This window comes from Pantherophis guttatus, chromosome 4 (assembly GCF_059756535.1).
Source record: "Pantherophis guttatus breed Tessera chromosome 4, ASM5975653v1, whole genome shotgun sequence".
NCBI classification, from domain to species: domain Eukaryota; kingdom Metazoa; phylum Chordata; class Lepidosauria; order Squamata; family Colubridae; genus Pantherophis; species Pantherophis guttatus.
Window position 1 is genome coordinate 32044233 of NC_142066.1, and position 19914 is coordinate 32064146.

General features: G+C 41.8%; 1 protein-coding gene across 2 annotated transcripts in view; it reads right to left on the reverse strand.

The window, feature by feature from the left end:
- ATXN2L (ataxin 2 like) overlaps positions 1-16751 on the reverse strand; it is a 31800-nt gene extending 15049 nt beyond the window's left edge. The window contains exons 1-12 of one of the 2 annotated variants that reach the window (XM_034423346.3): positions 15352-16751; positions 13638-13674; positions 12554-12610; positions 11912-11983; positions 11454-11604; positions 11225-11349; positions 11029-11120; positions 7136-7336; positions 6571-6746; positions 1012-1116; positions 697-894; positions 99-188 (exon numbers count right to left, since the gene is read on the reverse strand). In XM_034423346.3, coding sequence (XP_034279237.2) covers positions 99-188; positions 697-894; positions 1012-1116; positions 6571-6746; positions 7136-7336; positions 11029-11120; positions 11225-11349; positions 11454-11604; positions 11912-11983; positions 12554-12610; positions 13638-13674; positions 15352-15584 — 1537 coding nt within the window. In that variant the 5' untranslated portion in view covers positions 15585-16751. The remainder of the gene's footprint in view (positions 1-98; positions 189-696; positions 895-1011; positions 1117-6570; positions 6747-7135; positions 7337-11028; positions 11121-11224; positions 11350-11453; positions 11605-11911; positions 11984-12553; positions 12611-13637; positions 13675-15351) is intronic. The other variant, XM_034423347.3, reaches the window with a different exon arrangement.
- Positions 16752-19914: the final 3163 nt, after the last annotated feature.

Sequence of the window (19914 nt, forward strand, 5' to 3'; positions counted from 1 at the left end):
ACAGCAATGTGCAAAATATAATGTGTAATAAAAAATATGCAAAGCAACTGATATTTAGATTAACAAGCAAAAAGCTCAAAGAGTCAAAAGAAACAAACCTTTGCTAGTCTGTTTGACCAAGTCTGAGGGTCCCATAACTTCTACAGCCCTGCCGGCTTCTTTGGTGGCAGAGCTAGGCACCTCTTTAACTAGAAGAGGAAGGAAAGGGTTAGGAGACAAACCATATGCTATGTTTTACATTCAGATCCCGGGCAAGGAAAGCGGAACAAACTTGAAATACACTTGGAAAGTATGGCAACTTCCCAAAGAGTCTCACCATTTATTCAAATCCCATATTCTCCTTCAGACAGACAATAAATATCCTAAAACTTTTTCAAGTGATCAAACCTATCAAGTATTTAAAAACTGTAAAAACTCAAATATTTTTCTTATTAGGGTAAAATAGGAGGGAAGAAAAAACAGCGAGAAGTTGTAAGCAATCTTTCCAGGCAGCAAGTTTCAAAAATCTAAACAAAGTCCTCAACATTCTCAGAAACACTGAAATGATATGATACATTGAGGAGTTTGGTGCAGCGCATCTGGGATTCTCTGGCCAGCTAATTCCTATAGGTTGCTTTGTTTTAGGTCCATCCTTAGTTCCTTCTTTGTTGATTGGCAATCAACCAAACCTGCTTTACTCCCAGTTTAAGTACTTACCTTCAACAGCAGCTACTGGGATAGATGCTGGGACTTTAGGTGAAGGTGGGGTCGGGGAAGCACTCGATTCCATGGTAGTCCTTGACTCAGAAGGTGATGCAGGAGCAATAGGGATAGCTGATCCCACAGGAGGATCTTGGGAAGAGACTGGAACAGTTGAGGCAGACTTCGGTGAACGAGGAGCATAGAGACGGCCCACTATACAGTATAGTAACAGCAAAGATGCATTAGATTAGGGTTAATATGTGAAGGGTTTTTTTAATCAAAGCCCTCACAAAAAAGGACATCAAGTTTGCTGCTTATTTGTGCTTCTACCTGTAGGAGATGCAGCAGAGACTTCCATGGGTCGGCTGGTCGGGGAAGACATATTCTTGGCCCCTCGATTGGGTCGTTGAGACTTTGGAGACATTCTAGATGGACCTAAAACAAAGCAGCCATAGGTCGTGATGAATCAAACTAGATACACACAAAGAAAACAAAATGTTCTTTTGACATCTATAGCTCTTCCTTACTAGTAAATAATGGAAATTCTATCATGCCAATGAAATTAACAGGCACCTGGTTGCAATTGGCATTTACAAATTGACTAATTAAGAAATTTAAAATAAGTGAATGGTGATTAAGTCAATGCACCAATGAACCCTTATCTACAAGAAGCAAACTAATGAATGTGGGTAAATGAGTAACACTATGGCCTCTACAAATATGGGGGATGAATGAGAAGAGGCAGGAAATGCTGCATCCTATCCAAAGAAGAGAGGCAAGAGAAGAGAAAGGTCACAAGGACTCATGATGAGATGCAGCAATCCTGATTCTGTTGTAGTGTAGCAAGACTGAACGGGGCAACTGAAGGCGAGCATGAGATCAGTGGTAGGGTAGAAGGCTGCTTCAGACACAGCTAAACTGAGCAAAGTTGTCACTGGTATTATTACTGCTTCTCCTGATTTTCAGCCAGCACTTTCAGTGAAATTGGCATTTTGTGAAGACCAACAATGCAATGTGATTTTTGCAAGAACCAAAAATTAGCCTTGGATCATTTTTTTCTGAGGTGTTTCATAGGCTATTCAGGCTTCAAATCTAACTTCCCCCCATTTGCACTACATCTCTTACTTTCTTCTTCATTCCTTCAATTTAGAATCCATATTTTGATCCCATACACTATAAACTGTGTCACTTCATTTTTTTTTTCTTTATCTTTCAATGCTACTACCTTTTTATTGTTATTGTTCTCTGGAGCACATTATAACCTTCGTCCTTCCATTTCCCCCCCCCCTAGTGGTCTGATAAACTTTGTGATTTCAACCTGTCCATACCATTCATCCCATCGTGCCCTTATACTCATCAACTTAACAGTATTTTTCAATCTTGGTAGCTTGAACCAGATTGATACTGCAATGAGGACAGAAAATCATCAGTCATTTCCTTATTCAAGGAAGTAACCCCCTCTCTAAACCTAATTTGTATTGGTAGTGCAAGCAGTCCTTGCTAAATGACCATTTGTTCAGCAACCATTCAAAGTTACAATAGCACTGGGTAGTTATGACCAGTCCTTGGGGTTATGGTCATTGAAGTGCCCCCACAGTCATATGATCAGAATTTGGGTGCTTTGCAGCTCAACTGCATTTAATACTGTACCATACACTTCAACTTCACCCACCGGTCTTACCCCATACCTCCCTGCCCTTTTGGCTGTCCTGCACTCCCCCACCTCTGGTGTCCTCAGCTGACCTTTGCCATCATCTTCCCCCTGCTGCTGCTGCAATGCTAAAGAGCAGAGATGGAGAGGAGTTGAAGTGGAGGGAAGCACAATAGGGCAGAAGCTTGAGGTCCTTCTCTAACACTACAACTGGGACTACCAGAAGTGTGATTACTAAGTGCTACAGTTAAGTGATGTTTTGCCTAATGAGACCATTTGGTTAGCAACAGAAATTCCAGTCCCAATTAAGGTTATTAAAGGAGGACTGCTTGTAATTGTTAGTAGTATTTCATTTCTTTCTAAATTATTCAGAATTTTTGCATGGCACTTAGGTCTCTTATCTCCCCATAGGATGGATATATATATATAAAAATTATATTTCATTCCTATACCGCCTTTCTCCCGTAGGACTCAAGGCGGTGTACAGTCAAGAAAAATATAGACACACAAACATCATAAAATTGCTAATTAAAATTATTACTTAGTTTGGTCAATTAAATAAAACCCAGAATTAGATAACATTTAAAAAATCATTCGCATGTTTGTATGTTTAGCCCTGCCTGTTGGAACATCAGGGTCTTGAGGGCATGGCGGAAAGCATGGAGATCAGGGATATTCCGTATCTCCGGGGGCAGTTCATTCCAAAGGGTTGGAGCCCCCACAGAGAAGGCCCTCCCCCTGGGAGTCGCCAGTCGACATAATTTGACTGACGGGTACCCTGAGTAGTCCCTCCCTGTGAGAACGAACTGGTCGGTGGGAGGCTATTGGTGGCAAAAGACGGTCTCATAGGTACCCAGGTCCTAAGCCATGGAGCGCTTTAAAGGTGATAACTAACACCTTGAATCGCACCCGGAAGACCACCGGGAGCCAGTGCAGCTCGCGTAGGAGAGGTGTTACATGGGCGTAACGAGCTGCGCCCATAATCACCCGCGTGGCTACGTTCTGGACCAGTTGGAGCCTCCGGGTGCTTTTCAAGGGGAGCCCCATGTAGAGAGCATTACAGTAGTCCATACGGGAGGTAACTAGGGCATGAGTGACCGTGCGCAAGGCGTCCCGATCCAGAAAGGGACGCAACTGGCGGATCAGGCGAACCTGATAAAAGGCACCCCTGGCCACGGCCGTCAAATGATCTTCTAAAGATAACCGTGAATCCAGGAGGACACCCAAGTGCGGGCCCTCTCTGTGGGGAGCAAGATCTCATCCCCTATTGTCAGTGATGGTACCAGCTGACTATACCGGGACGCCGGAAGCCACAGCCACTCGGTCTTGGAGGGGTTGAGTCTGAGCTTGTTTCTCCCCATCCAGATCCGCACGGCCTCCAGGCAACGGGACATCACAGCAAGGGCATCATTGGGGTGGTCTGGGGTGGAGATGTATAGCTGTGTGTCATCAGCATACTGATGAACACTCACCCCGAAACCACGGATGATCTCGCCTAGCGGTTTTACATAAATGTTGAACAGAAGGGGTGAGAGGACTGACCCTTGCGGCACCCCACAAATAAGGTGCCTCGAGGTCGACCTCTGCCCCCCTGCCAACACAAACTGCGAACGGTCAGAGAGGAAGGAGGAGAACCACCGAAGCACGGTGCCCCCTATTCCTAACCCCTCCAGCCGATGCAGTAAGATACCATGGTCGATGGTATCAAAAGCCGCTGAGAGATCTAATAGGACCAGGATAGAGGAGCAACCTCTGTCCCGAGCCCTCCAGAGATCATCCACCAATGCCGTTTCCGTGCTGTATCGTGACCTGAAGCCCGACTGGAACGGATCCAGATAGACAACTTCATCCAGGTATCGGGGTAGTTGTCGCGCCACCACACTCTCAACAACCTTCACTCCAACCTTGGAGACTGGATGATAATTTGATAATATAGCTGGGTCCAGGGAAGGCTTCTTGAGGAGGGGCTTCACAACCGCCTCTTTCAAGGCGGCGGGAAAGACACCCTCACTCAGAGAAGCATTTATAATCCCCCGGAGCCAGCCTCATGTAACCTCCCGGGAGGCCAGTACCAACCAGGAGGGACACGGGTCCAATAAACATGTGGCAGCGTTAAGCTTGCCCAGAATCCTGTCCACATCCTCAGGAGCCACAGAGTCAAACTCTTCCCAGATAACGCTCTCAAGACCTGCCCCCGTCTCCTCCCCTGGATCTACCCAATCGGAGTCCAGGCCTTCCTGAATCTGAGCGACTTTATCATGCAGGAATTGTACAAAATCCTCAGCTCGACCCTTTAAGGGATCTTCCCGTACCGCCACCTGAAGTAGGGAGTGGGTCACCCTAAACAGCGCAGCTGGGCGGTTCTCTGCAGATGCAATAAGAGCGGAGAAGTAGCTAGACTCCGCCGCTCTTATCGCCACTAGGTAGGTCTTAATATAAGATCTCACCTGTGTTCGGTCAGATTCAGATCGGCTTGTCCTCCAATCGCTCTCCAGGCGTCTTTTCCGACGCTTCATCTCTCTCAGCTCCTCGGAAAACCAAGGAGCTAGACGAGATCGGCATCGGGTCAGAGGCCGCAAAGGCACAACGCGGTCCAAGGCCCCAGTAGCCGCCCTGTCCCAGGTGACCACCAGGTCCTCAGTCGAGTTGTGAGCCAGAGTCTCAGGAAATGGCCCAAGCTCCATCAGGAACCTTTCGGGGTCCATCAGGCGCCTGGGACGGAACCATTTGGTTGGTTCCGTCTCCCTGTGGTGGGTGGAAGTGACTTGAAAGTCCATGTGAAGGAGAGAATGATCAGACCATGACAAGGGCTTGATGTCTATATCCCCTATTCTTAGATCATTCAGCCACTGATCAGAGACAAAAATCAAGTCCAGGGTGTGATTCCCCAAGTGGGTGGGGCCTTGAACTACCTGGGTCAGGTCCATGGCCATCATGGAAGCCATGAACTCCTGAGCCGTCTCCGACATCTCACCAGCGGATAGCAGGTTAAAATCCCCCATAACAATAAGTCTGGGGGTTTCCACTGCCACCCCGGCTATAATGTCGAGCAGCTCAGGCAGGACCGCTGTTACGTGGCAGGGAGCCAGGTACGCAATCAGTAGGCCCATCTGAATCCCCCGACCCCACTTCACAAGGAGGGACTCACATCCGGCTATCTGAGGAACAGTGGCCTCCCTCGGGCAAAGACTTTCTCTAATGATTGCTGCCACTCCCCCACTCCTTCCCTGAGTCCTTGGCTGATGGAATGCACGGAAACCTGGCGGGCACATTTCCACAAGGGGAACTCCTCCCTCCTGGCCTAACCAGGTCTCCGTAATCCCTGCCAGGTCAGCACCTCCCTCTGAAATAAGATCATGAATGAGGGGGGCTTTATTTACCACTGACCTGGCATTACATAACATCAGCCGTAGACCCAGGGTCTGAGACTCTGAACAACCCGGGAAACGAGCAGTGCTTTGGGGGTCGGAGTGGGCAATCGTTCGTAAACAACGAGTGCGCACTCCCGAAACATAATATGGCCCCCTGCAGCCGTCATATCTGCCCCTCCCACTTACTATACTAATGCCCATCGCTTCATCCCCCTTCATCCTTGTCAGATTTCTGTCCCCATCCTCCCCACCATGATTATCAGATTTGATTTTCTTTTTTGCTGTCATCTTCTACAAGCACTTTTCAACTTTCTCAATCTCATTTCAAAATGCATTTTCCTTACAGCAGTGTTTCTTAAAGTGTGGTCCTAAAACCCCTGGGGGGTGGTCCCTCAAGAACCAAGATCTGGTTTCCTTGAAATCAAAATTATTTGCCAGCCAATGTTGAAAAATACAACATTAAAATCCCATCCATCATGAATAATCACAACTGTAGCAAATGCGTCAATTTTAATTTTTAATATGATAAATATAACCTGCAAAGAAAAGCTCTTTTGAGGTTCCCTACAATTTTTAAAAATGTGAAACGGTCCTTGGGAGAAAAAAAAAGTTTAAGAAATATTGCTTTAGAGGAAAAAGTAAAGTAGAACAAACTTCCTTTCTGTGACTTTTCATCTTATCCTTTACTGCTTAAAATTACATCATAATAGAGACAGGAAACTCTGTGTGTGTGTGTGTGTGTGTGTGTGTGTCATGTGAACTTCCAGTCAGATGGGCCAACCTTCACCAAAGCTTTTCTTCCTGTTAAAGTGACTGTTTCAATCCATTCCAGTATTTCCCTTTTAAGCCAGAGATCCTCAGCCTTACCTCCATTGATACCTCGTTGCTCTGGAGCAGAGCCAGTGTTGCTTTCTGAATGATGTGAACTCCCACGGGGTGGCAAAGAGCCCATGCCTGGCCTCCCTCCTCTAGAACTACTGCAGCGTATGCCTCCTCTGGAGCTTTCTCTGACACGTTGGGGAAGTGGGATATATTTGCCCTCTCTGCAAAAAGAAATAGCTGGGTAAGTTCAAAGAATAATAACGAAAGAAACCACCATGACTTTCCTCATCCCAGAAGCTGAATGCAAATGCAAGGGAACTTTTGAAGCAAAGAGATTGGCAATCAACAGGTGAAACAGTTTCTAAGTTACAGTGGGACCCCTAAGATTATTTCTTCTCCAAATATATATGGTACACTAGCCACAATTAGTACTTGTTTTATACTAGAGAGGCATATGGCTATCCAAAGGTTATTTTGTTTTACAGTTTTGAATCAGCTTAACAAATGCTGTCTGAGCGATGCAGAATAGCTATAAGGTAATTGATAGCATTGATATTAGAATAGATTTAAATACATACTTGTATTCATTTCACCAATGCTGCAAACTTACCTGGAAACCAAACTGGGGCTGTCTCTTCCAGACACTTGTCTTTGCACTGAACTGTGCTTCTCTTCTTCTGTGCGCCCATCATCATTTTCCATTGCAATACGCAGTCTATACTGTGGGCTTGACTCAATTTCTCGTGCCAGCTGTGCAGCTCTGGCCTCTCTTTGCCTAAAAGCCTCTGTATTATCTTTTTCAAGAGGGACTCTGTCATGAAAAAATGGGCCATTGGAAGAAGGGAAAAAAGGAAATGCAGCAAATAAATTCTACTAATCTACCCAAAAGAACAAAATAAACTTATTATAAATGCACCAACACCTCTTAATTTGCAACATGGTAAAAAACATCTTCGCTCCCAACAATTCAAACTTTTTGATTGAACTTCCTAGAGTTTGTAAATTTCAGATCCATAACTAATTCCAATAGAATTATGGATGCTTATTACTTATTGCATAAATCCACACATTGCATTTTAAGTAAAATTGGATTTGGCTGGTGACACGCTACTGGACACAATGTGCCGAAACTGTCGAGTAGAGTTCTTACCATTAACAGAGACAACAGATGGTAACACAATTTTCTCCTCCTTTGAGTAAAAAGGTGTTTTGTGAAAGCTTTAAATGATGAAAGCCATAACAGGTACATGAGGTCATTTGTTGACCATGAAATATTGCTTAGCGCATTGTAAGCCGCCCTGAGTCTCCAGAGAAGGGCGGCATATAAATCAAATTAATATATATATATATATGAAGATTCTGATTTAGAATATAACAGGAAACGAAGGAGGAAAATTAGGTAAACTATTTGTGAAGCTAAAAAAAAAAAGGTTGGGAGTGGAGAATAATGTAACTGATCTAACTCTGTGAGGTACTGATGGATATTGGTATGAAGTAAAGATGTAGATTTAATTATGAACAAAGGAACTACTATATCAAACAGCATGAATTTGCGCTATATTAACATAAAACCAAAGTCAATGAATTCTGTATTTAAAAATTTAAATGGGAATGACAACATAGTCAAAAGTGAAAGTGAAATGGTCAGCCAGGGTTGGTTGGAGATATGAATGTACATGTACTTTGATCGCAGACAGGGCCATTTTGTAGTCTGAGACTCTACAGGAAAAATTGAATGACCCTGTTGTTCCGCCAGGCCGGGCTATCGACATGATAATTTTAAATTGGGGTATTTTAAATTTCTGGGGTTTTAAATGGAGCCAAATTTATTTAATAATTTTAAATTTTAAATTGATGTTTGTCTTGTGTTTTAAATAGGCTGTACACCGCCCTGAGTCCTTCGGGAGAAGGCGGTATAGAAATAAAATTATTATTATTATTATTATTATTATTATTATTATTATTATTATTATTATTATTATTATTATATTTACACATAAATGACAAAACATTACAGCCAGGAGATAACACTGTTCACTTTAGGAGTATATCTTTGTATTTTATATTTTGATAAATCAATAAAAATAAAAAAGTAAAGAGAAGTATATCCCTAAAAAAGGGGACACAGATAGGAAAACATTAAAATTTATAAATGCTGATAACAAGGATAGGTAATAATAGTCTACCACATTTGCTAAGAGGAATAAATGCTTGTTGAAAGACAGCAATAGCACTTAAGACTTATATACCACTTTACAGTTGTTTACAGCCCTCTCTAAGCGGTTAAGAGTTGGCATATTGCCTCCAACAATCTAGTCCTTGTTTTAGCAACTGGGTCATTTTAGCGACCTCGAAAGGATGAAAGGCTAAGTCAACCTTGAGCTGGTGAGAACTGAACTGCCAAACAGTGGCAGGAGAAATAAACTGCATCACTGTTTGGTTTGGTGACTGCAGTGCCTCAGATAGAAGGTCCATAGAAAGAGTGGTAAGGACAGCTAAGAAGCTTATAGGAAGTTCGCTTCCCATTATTCAGGATACTGCCCATAAGTACTATGTGCTTAGCACTCAAAGCATTGTTAGAGATCCAACACACACTTTATGGTCCGTTTCTGTTGCTCCCCTCTGGAAGAAGGTTTTGGAAGTACATATTTCTAGCAGGACTATTTGATTCTGTAACAGCTTTTCCCTATGCCATTCGTCTGGTAAACTTGCAAGATTCATTTTTCTTACATGTATATGTATACATCCAAACTAGAAAGTGTTGTTTCTCTGTGTCATAATATATGTGGGTATATGCATAATTTTTATTTATTTATATTTTTGTCATGTTTATGTAGTGTATATTGGAGGTGGTGACCCTTTGAGAGCTATATGCAACAAAATTTCATTTTAATATATATCCATTAGTGTAAATTTAAAGTGACAATAAAGTTAGTCTAAATCTGCAGTATTGCATGTTAACCACTGCACCACCTTCAAGGCTCTTTGAATGTAGATATTTGAATGTAGTAAAACAAAAAACGATAGGGTCAAGAATGAACAAGCAGACTTGATGCAAAAATCAAAAAATAGTATGGAAGTAGTACACTGAGGTGGCTTAGCTATATAGAGAAAATGAACGAGTATCTAATAAAAAATATATAAAGCAAGAGTGAATAATTGTAGGGGAAGACTGAGAAAGTAATGCCCTGGTTTTGTAATCCTCAAAAAAACAGAGGGGAGAAATTTAAAAAACAAAGGGAATATATAAACTGATGTACAGAGGCAAAGAAAGCAAGAGTGGCTTGCAAGCATAGAAAGGTTTGAAAAGTGAATGGTGACTATTTGTATTTTAGACTTACATTTTCTTTTATTTTCCGCTTTGTTTTTGTCCATTACTCCTTGTTTTTAATGTTTTATAAAACACTTCGTACAAAAAGAAATAACAATTGAATATATATTTGTGTGTATGTGTGTGTATGCACACCATTTTATTCCTATTTCCCCCCCCCCATATTTAATTGGATCATAACATTTGGCTTAACTTATTTATGCTGTGTGTGTGTGTGTGTGTGTGTGTGTGTGCATATGCATACATATATATAATGAATAAATGCTGTCTAGAGTTATTCTGTGATAAGATGGACAGCCAATAATTTTTATAAATAAATAAATAAGCAAGCAAGGAAAAATCAAGTACAGGCTTCTGCTACTTCAGTATACTGTTAAATCTTAGGAGCATAACAAAAACTAGTAATGTAGTGAGACAAGCTGTCTCACTAACTACATAAAGTACAAATGAATTGGTTAGCGATCCAAAATGACTATTTTGCATGAGCCCTAATATTCACTGCATTCAGAATTTATTAGATTTGTATCGCCTACATTTTGTTCACTGTTTTATGCAACTCAAGGTGTACATGATGTTCTTATATTTTCCCCATAACAACAGCCCTGTGAGGTGAATTGGGCAAGAGTGTATTTCTGTTTCAAAGTCATCCAACTGGCTTCCATTCCATGAGAGGACTAGAAATGGTCTCTCAATTTCTAATCCAGCACCTAAACTAAATTGAATCCTGGAATGCAACTGCAAGGGTAGCATTATAATATTTCAATGGACATATCATGGAATATTCACTGTTTCTGCTATCAAATATTTCATTTTTTAAAGTAGCTGCCAATAGCCTGTAATAAATAGGTGGAACTGAGGATAGAGAAAGGATGAAACTATTCAAAAATACTGACATTCAAAGGGCTGAAATTATTACCTTTGAATTATCTTGACAATCAGTCTACTTTTCTTTATCCACTGATTTCTGCCAACTAATCAAAGCCTTACAAGTCCTGGTATGTTAACCAATTCTCATTTATTAAGTGAAAGAGAAAGAAAAGCAACCTAGACTCTAATAGCCTACCAAATTATATCCTTGTCATCAGCTGCTCTCTCCCCTGAACCTTCACATAAATGTGTCTGTGCGCACCCACCCACCCACCCACTCACTCACTGCTAAATCATTAACTTACGTATATGATGAGAGACTGCTATCATATGTTGTCTTCACACCGTAATTTTCCTCGTTGAATTTGAACATCTCATTTGGATCCCAGCCATTAGACTGAAATCACAGATAAATGCTTTAGTACATTTGCTGCAACAAAGCTTAGTGAAGCAGCTCTAAATAAATCTGTTTTGAGGACTCAAGCCTTATTAGTTACTTACCATATCTGATTCTAAGTCATAATCATCACTGTTGCTATCTCCCCCTTCCCAGCGTTGTAGTATTTTCTCTTTGTGTTCCCCATTCACTTTAGAATTCATGGCGATGGCAGAATCTGTGAACTTATCTAAGACACATGACAGAAAGGAAGGCCAAGATAGAAAGGATTCAAGTTCTCCTTCACGCCTCCTCCCATCACATTTCAATTCTGTTATTTTAAGGCTGTATTACCTTTGGTGGCGTAGTTAAAATCAACATTGCGGAAGTGCACTAACATGACATCAGCAGGCTTGAAAACCATAGTGTCTACAATATCCTCCCTCCTCGGCCCTACTGGCTGGTCGGGCACTTTCTTGTGCACAGCATCCACAGCCAGCTCAAACTGTAAAAAATAAAAAAATAAAAAAATACAGGCTGCCTATTCCTACTATAGAAAACCACATAAATCAGAAAACTTGCCATATCACAATCCACTGGTCACTAAGCACTATCTATTTCCAGATATTAACCTTTGTCATCTCAGGATGCTTAAGTAAGCTTTGTGAAGTTTGGGGAGAAAGAATGCTTTCTGTATCCAAAGTTCCAATATAAAATAAAACTAAATACTTAAAATGCAAATTAAGAAATAAACTTCACCGAACCTGTTAGCTAACATTCTAAGAAAACTAGTCAGTAAAAAAAGTATTCACCTTAGAACTCAGGGTTTTAAAAATTCCTTCAAATGTGCTTCCACTTTTCACTTTCACATCACATGTTGATCCCTGGGAAGAAAACCAAAGGGCAGGAATACTTTTTAAAAAGGATACAAGGATACTTCAAATTGCTAATCAAGGGCTCCCTGCCCACCCGCCCCTCAACATACACCTATAATCTGTTTATTTGGAAGGCTGTTAAAATAAAGTGAAATAAACTGAAGAAATTCAAGAGAAAACCCTGACTCATTTGCACAATGCTTAGCACACCCTATTCTTAAGGCACTTTTTGCCATGAGACCTGGAAGGGGAAACAGCAAACTATTAGCCTTTGCAAGCATCCCATCTTCCTTTGGTTGAGAACTTGCAATTCTTGCATTGTCTACTATTTTAAAATCAACCAAAATATCTGGAACTAAAATTCTTAACATGAGAATCTGAGTTCAAAGAATAATGTAAATAAAATTACAACATGAATTAATACATCATATGAGCAATGTCTATATAAAACAAATGCTCAACTCTTCCTGTAGGACAACCTCACTGAAAGAAATTCCATCATGTACCTTCCACACCCTATAAACATGCACCTGTACATCTATCTTTCCTACATCCTTAATTTATTATCAAAAGACTCACCACAACTGCTGTTAGAAAATGAAGCATTCGGGAATTGTTATAAACACCCTCAAAAGCCTGGGAGGAATGAAAAAATAAGTGTCACCAAGACATATGTAAGCATCCATTGCTCAATGTTACAACACTCCCAATAATTAGGTAGGCAACAGACAGATTTCAGAAAATGTATACAACTGTTGTAACAAATAAAGGCCTAAATAACAATTATGTCATTTGTTTTCTCGGTAAGGAGCTTCCTTCATGAATCTTAGTATATAGGAGGCTTGGCACTGGTTCAAAATGTATTACTACTTATCATAGAGTTTGGATAGAGGGTCTATAGTTGAAAATGAAGATTATATTGGAATTTTCACAATTCAGTATCTAAAATTGAAGCATTCAAATATTTTGTCACAAAATAAATCAATGATACAGGTTGATATGATAGTTTATTATACATGTTGATATGAAAAATACACTTTTCTTTTTCAAAATAACAATTGTGACTCTCAATAATTTAACTCCACTAATCTTAATAAAGTTGCAAATTTAGAAAAAAAGGGAGATAAGTATTTATAAGCAGACTGCTGTATCTCAACCACAATCAAATGACATTATGCTGAAAATCTACAGGTAATTAAGCGTTACCAGTTTGAACTAAGTTTATTACATGAAATTATTTTACTCCAGATATTATTTATACTTTGCTATTGTTATAGAAATTGCAAATAAAAGAAATTATTTAACTTCTATATGTATTTGTATTTATTATGGCTGTTCACTGCCCTGAGTCCTTTGGATGTAGGGCGGTATACAAATATGAAAAATAAATAAATAAATAATTGTAATACAAATTAACACAGAGATACAGAAATTGTTTCAACTGTAGTCATACCAAATACATAAGATTCTAGGCCCTAGGGAGTCTTTTACCATGTCATAACTAAAAAAATTCTTACATTAGGGGTACATTTATAGCCATAAGAACTGAAGCCTACTAGCAGATATATTTATTGGCAAAGATTAGTAGTAGAAACCTCAAATCTCTAGCACACAAATCATACAGATTATATGACAATCCCAAATGGTTTATAGTACAACTTACAGGAGATTGTGGAGGTCCTTTGCCTGTACTCTGGCCCCTGAAAATAAATCAGAAACAAATGTAATTAATAATTCAAAATGTAAACTCTTTAAACCAATAGGCTACATTTGGTGCATATTCATCATTCCTTATCAATCTAATTCATAGGAGCTCTCACCACTAACAAGAATCCCATTTTTTATTACCAAAATAATTAAACAGACTTCCCAATTCAGCTAAGAAAAGCATAACTTCCTTTCCATGGAGACAACTTTCGGAGAAATCAATGCATGTACTATACATGTAAACTCATCCTCTACAAATATATGAAAATAAATGTTGCTTCAACAGACACAAAGTATTACTGGCACATGCACCCAATAATTTTCTATGTATGAAAAGAAGCTTAGAATGGATTTGCTTTGCCTCAAATCCATGATTTCTGAGTGTTCTACATTACTCTGTTGAAATTTGGAATAACATTTTGCACAATTCATTAAAATTCCTCAGCCAATTTAAAATAAGTGGGAAATAACTAGGTGATAATTCAATCAGAATAGCAAAAGGAGCCTTTTATATTAAATAGCCCAATGAGCTCCTTCATTGCTATGCCTTGCTTTGTCATAACCCGAATTATCACCAAAAAATAAATAAATAAAAATACCCAACTCTTGGGAACAACTATGATCTTGTTCAACTTTATAAAATTGATACATGGCTCAGCAAATGTTATTTAGTCCTGCTCTTTCTTAAACCAGAGATTTATGCTAGGCTACTGAAATGGGGAAAAAAACCCCACCTCCTTTAAGCAGCATACTGGGCAAAAGTCATTTCTGGAAGGCATCACTGCTCATGTATACAGGTAGTCCTCGACTTACAACAGTTTGCTTAGTGACTGTTCAGTTACAATAGCACTTTAAAAAGTGACTTATGACCATTTTTCACATGCAGTGTCAATGGGGAAATCAGATTCACTTAACAACCGTGTTACTAATATAACAACTGCAGCGATTCACTTAACAAATGTGGCAAGAAGTCATAAAATGGGGCAAGACTCACTTAACACATTTCTCACTTAGCAACATAAATTCTGGGCTCAATTGCGGTAGTCAAGTTGAGGACCACCTGCATAAGGAAGTTCTTTTAATTAAGCAGACCAAGCCCCTGCAATGTCTGAAAGGGCTTGTTGGATTCCATGATTTCCCTGATGCCTTTTAAATATATGGGGATTGTACATTTGGCGTGCAATTAAGTCAACAGAATTTACTTCCGAGAAAACATCCACGGCATCTATTGGCATCCGAAAGGAATCCTTGCCTAAGCAGTCAAAGTCTACTACTCCACGACAACGAGGGCAACTCAGCCCAGAACGGATCGATTCCTTTTTCGAAAGAGGTTAGAGAGCCACATACACTTCTTCCAAAAATGACAGAAGGCCAGAGATTGGGGGTGGTGGAAGAGACTCTCCGAGGAGCGGGGTGAGAGTCTAGCGGTATCCGCCTTCCGGCCTCGGCAGGGTTTACGCTGAGAAGAGCGGCACCCAATCAGCGGCAAAGCAGCCCAACTCCGCTTATCGGGTCTACACATTCTCCTTTCTTCCCCCCCCCCTCCGCCCTCCCCGCCGAGTCCTCCCGTCAACCCTTCTGGGGCGGGAAAGGGACAATGTCTTCTTCCCTTTCGCTCTTTGCGAAAGGGAATGGCTTCCCTCCCCTCCCTTCGCTCGGCCAAGCCTTACCTGGTGCCGCTTCCTCCAGGGGGGGCTCCTCCGCCGCTACCCGGGGGTGCCACCATTGTGGCTCTCGGTCCGCCCGCGGCCCCGGGGCTGAGGTTCCCGTTGGGGCTGGCCGGGGGTGGGTTGGCTTTGCGGGAAGCGGCGGCGGCAACAACCGGAGGCGGCGTGGGAGGAGGGGGGCCCGAGGAAGGCGCAGCAGGTTGAGGGGAGGGCGGCGGCAGCGGTTGTTTCAACATGGCGCTGGCGGCAGCGAGAAAAAGGGCCGGGCGCCCCTGCTTTCTCTCTCTCTCTCTCTCTCCCCTCAGCACGCGTTCAAGGCCCTCGAGCGAAACGGAGGGCGGGAAAAAAATAAAATTAAAAAAAAATAAAAAAAGCCGAGCGGAGGGCAACCGAGAGACTCTTCGCCCAGGTCGCGCCTCCCGGGCTTTTGACTTTATGCGCTGCCTCTAAAGCGGCGATTTAAAAAAAAAAAAAAAAAACACCACACAAAAACGGGAAGGTGAGGGAAATAGGCGTCAAGGCAGCCGCGGCACGTCAAGAAAGCCCGGCTGTTTCAGACTTTTAAGCCCCGCGATACAGCCAACGCCGTGCGCTCTTGCCGGCCCGGAAGGGGAAACTGACTGACTGACTGGCGGGCGGGCGGGCCGGCGGACAGGCCGGCCGTCGCGGAAATGGGGAAGGGTTAAGCGCTGCGAAACAGTGGAAGTTGGGGGGGGAGAGAGAGAGAGAGAGAGAGAGAGAGAGAGAGAGAGAGCAGGCGACCGCGTTCCTGCCCCCCCCCACACCCGCTTTCTGTTGGCTTCGCTTGCGCGCGCGTCTGCAAAACAGACGCCTAGAACGTGGGCCTCGATCCCACCTGCTGCTGCTGCCGCCGGCGCGGGATGAGTCCCTCTGGGAGGACGCGCGCCGTTTGGCCGCTTTTGCTTCCCGTCCGTTAAAGGCGGCGGCGGCGGCGCCTCGGGAAAGAGAAGAGGGGAGAAGTCTCGAGGCCCGCAGGCAACGTGAGGGGAATGGCAAGCTCGCGGAGACAAGGGGGGGGGGAAAGAAGATGGAAGAGAGCGGGGCCGCGAGAGAGAGAGAGGAGAGAGAAAAGAGGGAGGGGGCGGTCGTGATGTTGGCGCTCAGGGCCGCGACGCGAGCGGTCTCAAACCCCTTCCTGCCGAGGGAAGTGGAGGGCTCTGTCCCCTATCAGGCTCGCGCTTGCTTGTGAAGTAAGCAGAGGGGGGGGGAAGGGCGACACGGATCCCGCTGGCCCGCGCGCACAAGAAGAAGTCAATCCGGTTGCTGCACAATGAGTCCCTGGGGAGGGCGGGGCCTTGCTCTGCGCCTGCGCTCTTCGCGCGCCCTCCTGCAGCGCACGTTCGGTAGGGGTTGCTGCCGGCCGCCGCGCGCGCACGCTCTTCGCGTTAACCAATCGAGAAACGAAAGAGAAGCCCCTTCAGTTCCTTGACAGAGCTTTGGGGAAGAAGGGGGCGTTCCTCCGGTAATGGCTAAGACCACTGCACATGCGTAAGAGGAAACAAAGGCTGGCGCCTGTCGTTTCCCTCGGATCGGTCTGAGCATGTGCGAAACGAGGGGAAGGAAACGTGTCGCCCATGTGGGGAGTGCGTACAAATGGTAGGTTTACTGAAAATGCGCATGCGCTGGGGAACAAGACTCGCCAACTGAGACCAAAATGCCAGGATGTTGGTTACCCAGTTGACCCCGGTTGACCTCATTCTCAAGTATGATAGCTTTGGCCTCTGTGACCTCAAGGGCACTTTGTTTTAGGGAGGGATGACTGAGGCTTGATAGAAATATTAAAAATCATAAATAAAATATGTATCTCTGTATCAGATACACATCACTAAGAGTTGATGTAACTTGAATGCACATATTACATATATGTATAATAGTGATATAAGGTTAGCTATATTAATATTTAAGAAAATTTTAATATTTTAAACTTAATCAACAAAGGCTGCAATCCCATAAATATGTACGAGACAGAACCCCAATGATTAAATAAATGTGGACATGAAAACACACCAGATTCATTTTTATTTAAATTGTCTCTGAAATATGTTCCATTATTCTCCTTTCTTAAGGTACCATTATACAAAAATAATGAAATTGCTGATTCTGACATTCTGAAAGAGGAATTATAAAATGCAAAATACAGTCACAGGACTATCAATCACAAAAGTTCTGCTATTGTCAAGTCTTATCATGTTGTAATTGTGATAGGAAAGACAGAGAGACACTAGCACACTGGATTGGAGATAGGAACAGGCAAACCTGGATTTTATTTTATTTATTTATTATTTATTTATTTTAGCTTAGTATTTTAGTCACTTTCAGCCTGGACTATTTCACAGGACTGTTGTGGGGGAAATATGGGAGCCAGTCCTCTGTGCATTGTCATAATCTTCTGAAGGGAAACTGAGTTACAAATTAGTTTCCTGCATTCTTAGAGAAAGGCTCTCATTCCCTCATGCGCCACACAGTTGCTGTATCGTGAACATAAAGTGCATTACATACACAATGCCAAGCTGCTGACCTAGGCAATACCCTACTTATACTTTCCTGGAAAAGAGTAATTGCAAAGCAACCAACAGGAGATGCAAGAATGGCAGCAAAAATAAACACTTCTCGTGTCCCTAGAGGCATGAGAGAAATGAGCATTGCACTTTATTGAAAATATGAGATTGGGAAATGGGGTGAGGAATTCACTTGGTACTTGCAGAAGAGTAACCTGTGAAAAACAAAGGTGAAATAGACTAAGAAACAACAAAAGATACATATCACCTGTAGCTGGATTTGCAAAGTCGAGACTAAATCAGGGTTTCTAGGTTTTGGCAACTTTAAGAGATGTGGACTTCCAACTCTCAGGATTGGAGTTCCCCGTGCTGGTTGGGGAATTCTGAGAGTTGAAATCCAAACAAAGTTGAGAAATACTGCACTAAATTATACTACCCTCCATAACAATGTGCCTCAACTAGTTATGTTCTGCTAAGCAAAAGTGTTCACAAGCACTTGGCCAACAATGACAATAGTCTTGGTCTACATGGAATTTATATGTTTGTGAACTGGAACCTCTTTTGTAGGAGTTGGATCAGAGTTAGTATTTATACAGCAAACAGTAAGAGACCTGGAGAAGAGTCACAGTTATTATCTATTACTGGAAGAGATATTCTTTCCTTACTTGTCCTCTATTCTGGATCTTCTATTAGAGCGGAGTTGGATACCTGGTCAAAAACACCCAGGTTTCTAGGTATTATTGTTTGTTTTCTGCATTAGCCTCTGAGTGTCTTGGGATAGATCATTTGATACATTTTGTATGACTAAGTGTCTCCTATCCTTCCTAAGTTCCTCATATGTTTCAAGTATTTATGAAACAACACCAGAGAGATCAAATACTGGACTACACTTTGACCAGATTCACACTGCATTAGAAGTGAAAATGTGACTCCTTTTTTTGACCTAAAAGCAGATTACTTCACTTGTTTAGAGAGCCAGTTTTAACATAGTGGTTAAAGTATAGCCAGCTAGATGAATTTGGGTCAGTCACTCTCCCAGCCCAGCTCATCTTAGAAAATTTTTGTTGTGTGGAAAATAGGAGGAGGAAATATATATGCATCCTAGAGTTTCACAAAATAAATGCAGGCATAAACATAATAAATAAATATAGGTAGTCCTTGACTTACAACAGTTCACTTAGTAACCAGTTACAACAATACTGAAAAAAGTGACATAATCATTTTTCACACTTATGAGTGTTGCAGTATCCAAATAGCCACGTGATCAAAAATTGGATGCTTAGCAACTGACTCATATTTATGATGCTTGCAGTGTCCCAGGGTCATGCGTTCACTTTTCGTGACTTTTTGACAAGCAAAGTCAATGGGGAAGCCAGATTCACTTAACAATCATGCTACAATACTAACTTAACAACAGCAGTGGTTCATTTAACAACTGTGGCACAAAAGGTTATAAAATGGGGCAAAATTCACTTAAGAAATGTTTCACTTAGCAACAACAATTTTGGGCTCAATTGTGGCCATAGGTTGAGGACTATCTGTACATAAATATTAATATATTGTTTGAACATAATCAAATTATGATTTGGTCAATAACCCATAATAATACAAACCATGACTTCATGCATATGATCTCAACTAATTTGAATCTCAGCAGAAGTTATTTTGGAATTTATACAGCATATTAGCTTTGAAAAGCTGCACTTGGTTGATGATCAGCATGCTCAGTTATAGAGTAGGACTGTTCTTGATATGAAGGAATTCTTTGATTTTAACATTTTTTCTTCTTCCTGTGAGAGGGACACCGATTAAATAGATACAGGATATATAAATATCCTCTCCTGCTTCTGTACAAAGTTTGCCTCCAATTTTGTCATCTAGTAGGACGTATCTTTGACAAGTTTGCCACAAGAAACTGAATCAGGCAGGCATTATCCTGAAGGTAATGTATTTTGAGTTCTCCTGGTATAAAGACATCAAATACTATTACTGTATTTCCAAGACAATATCTCTCAAAATAAAGTTTATGTGTGGCATCACATCTGCC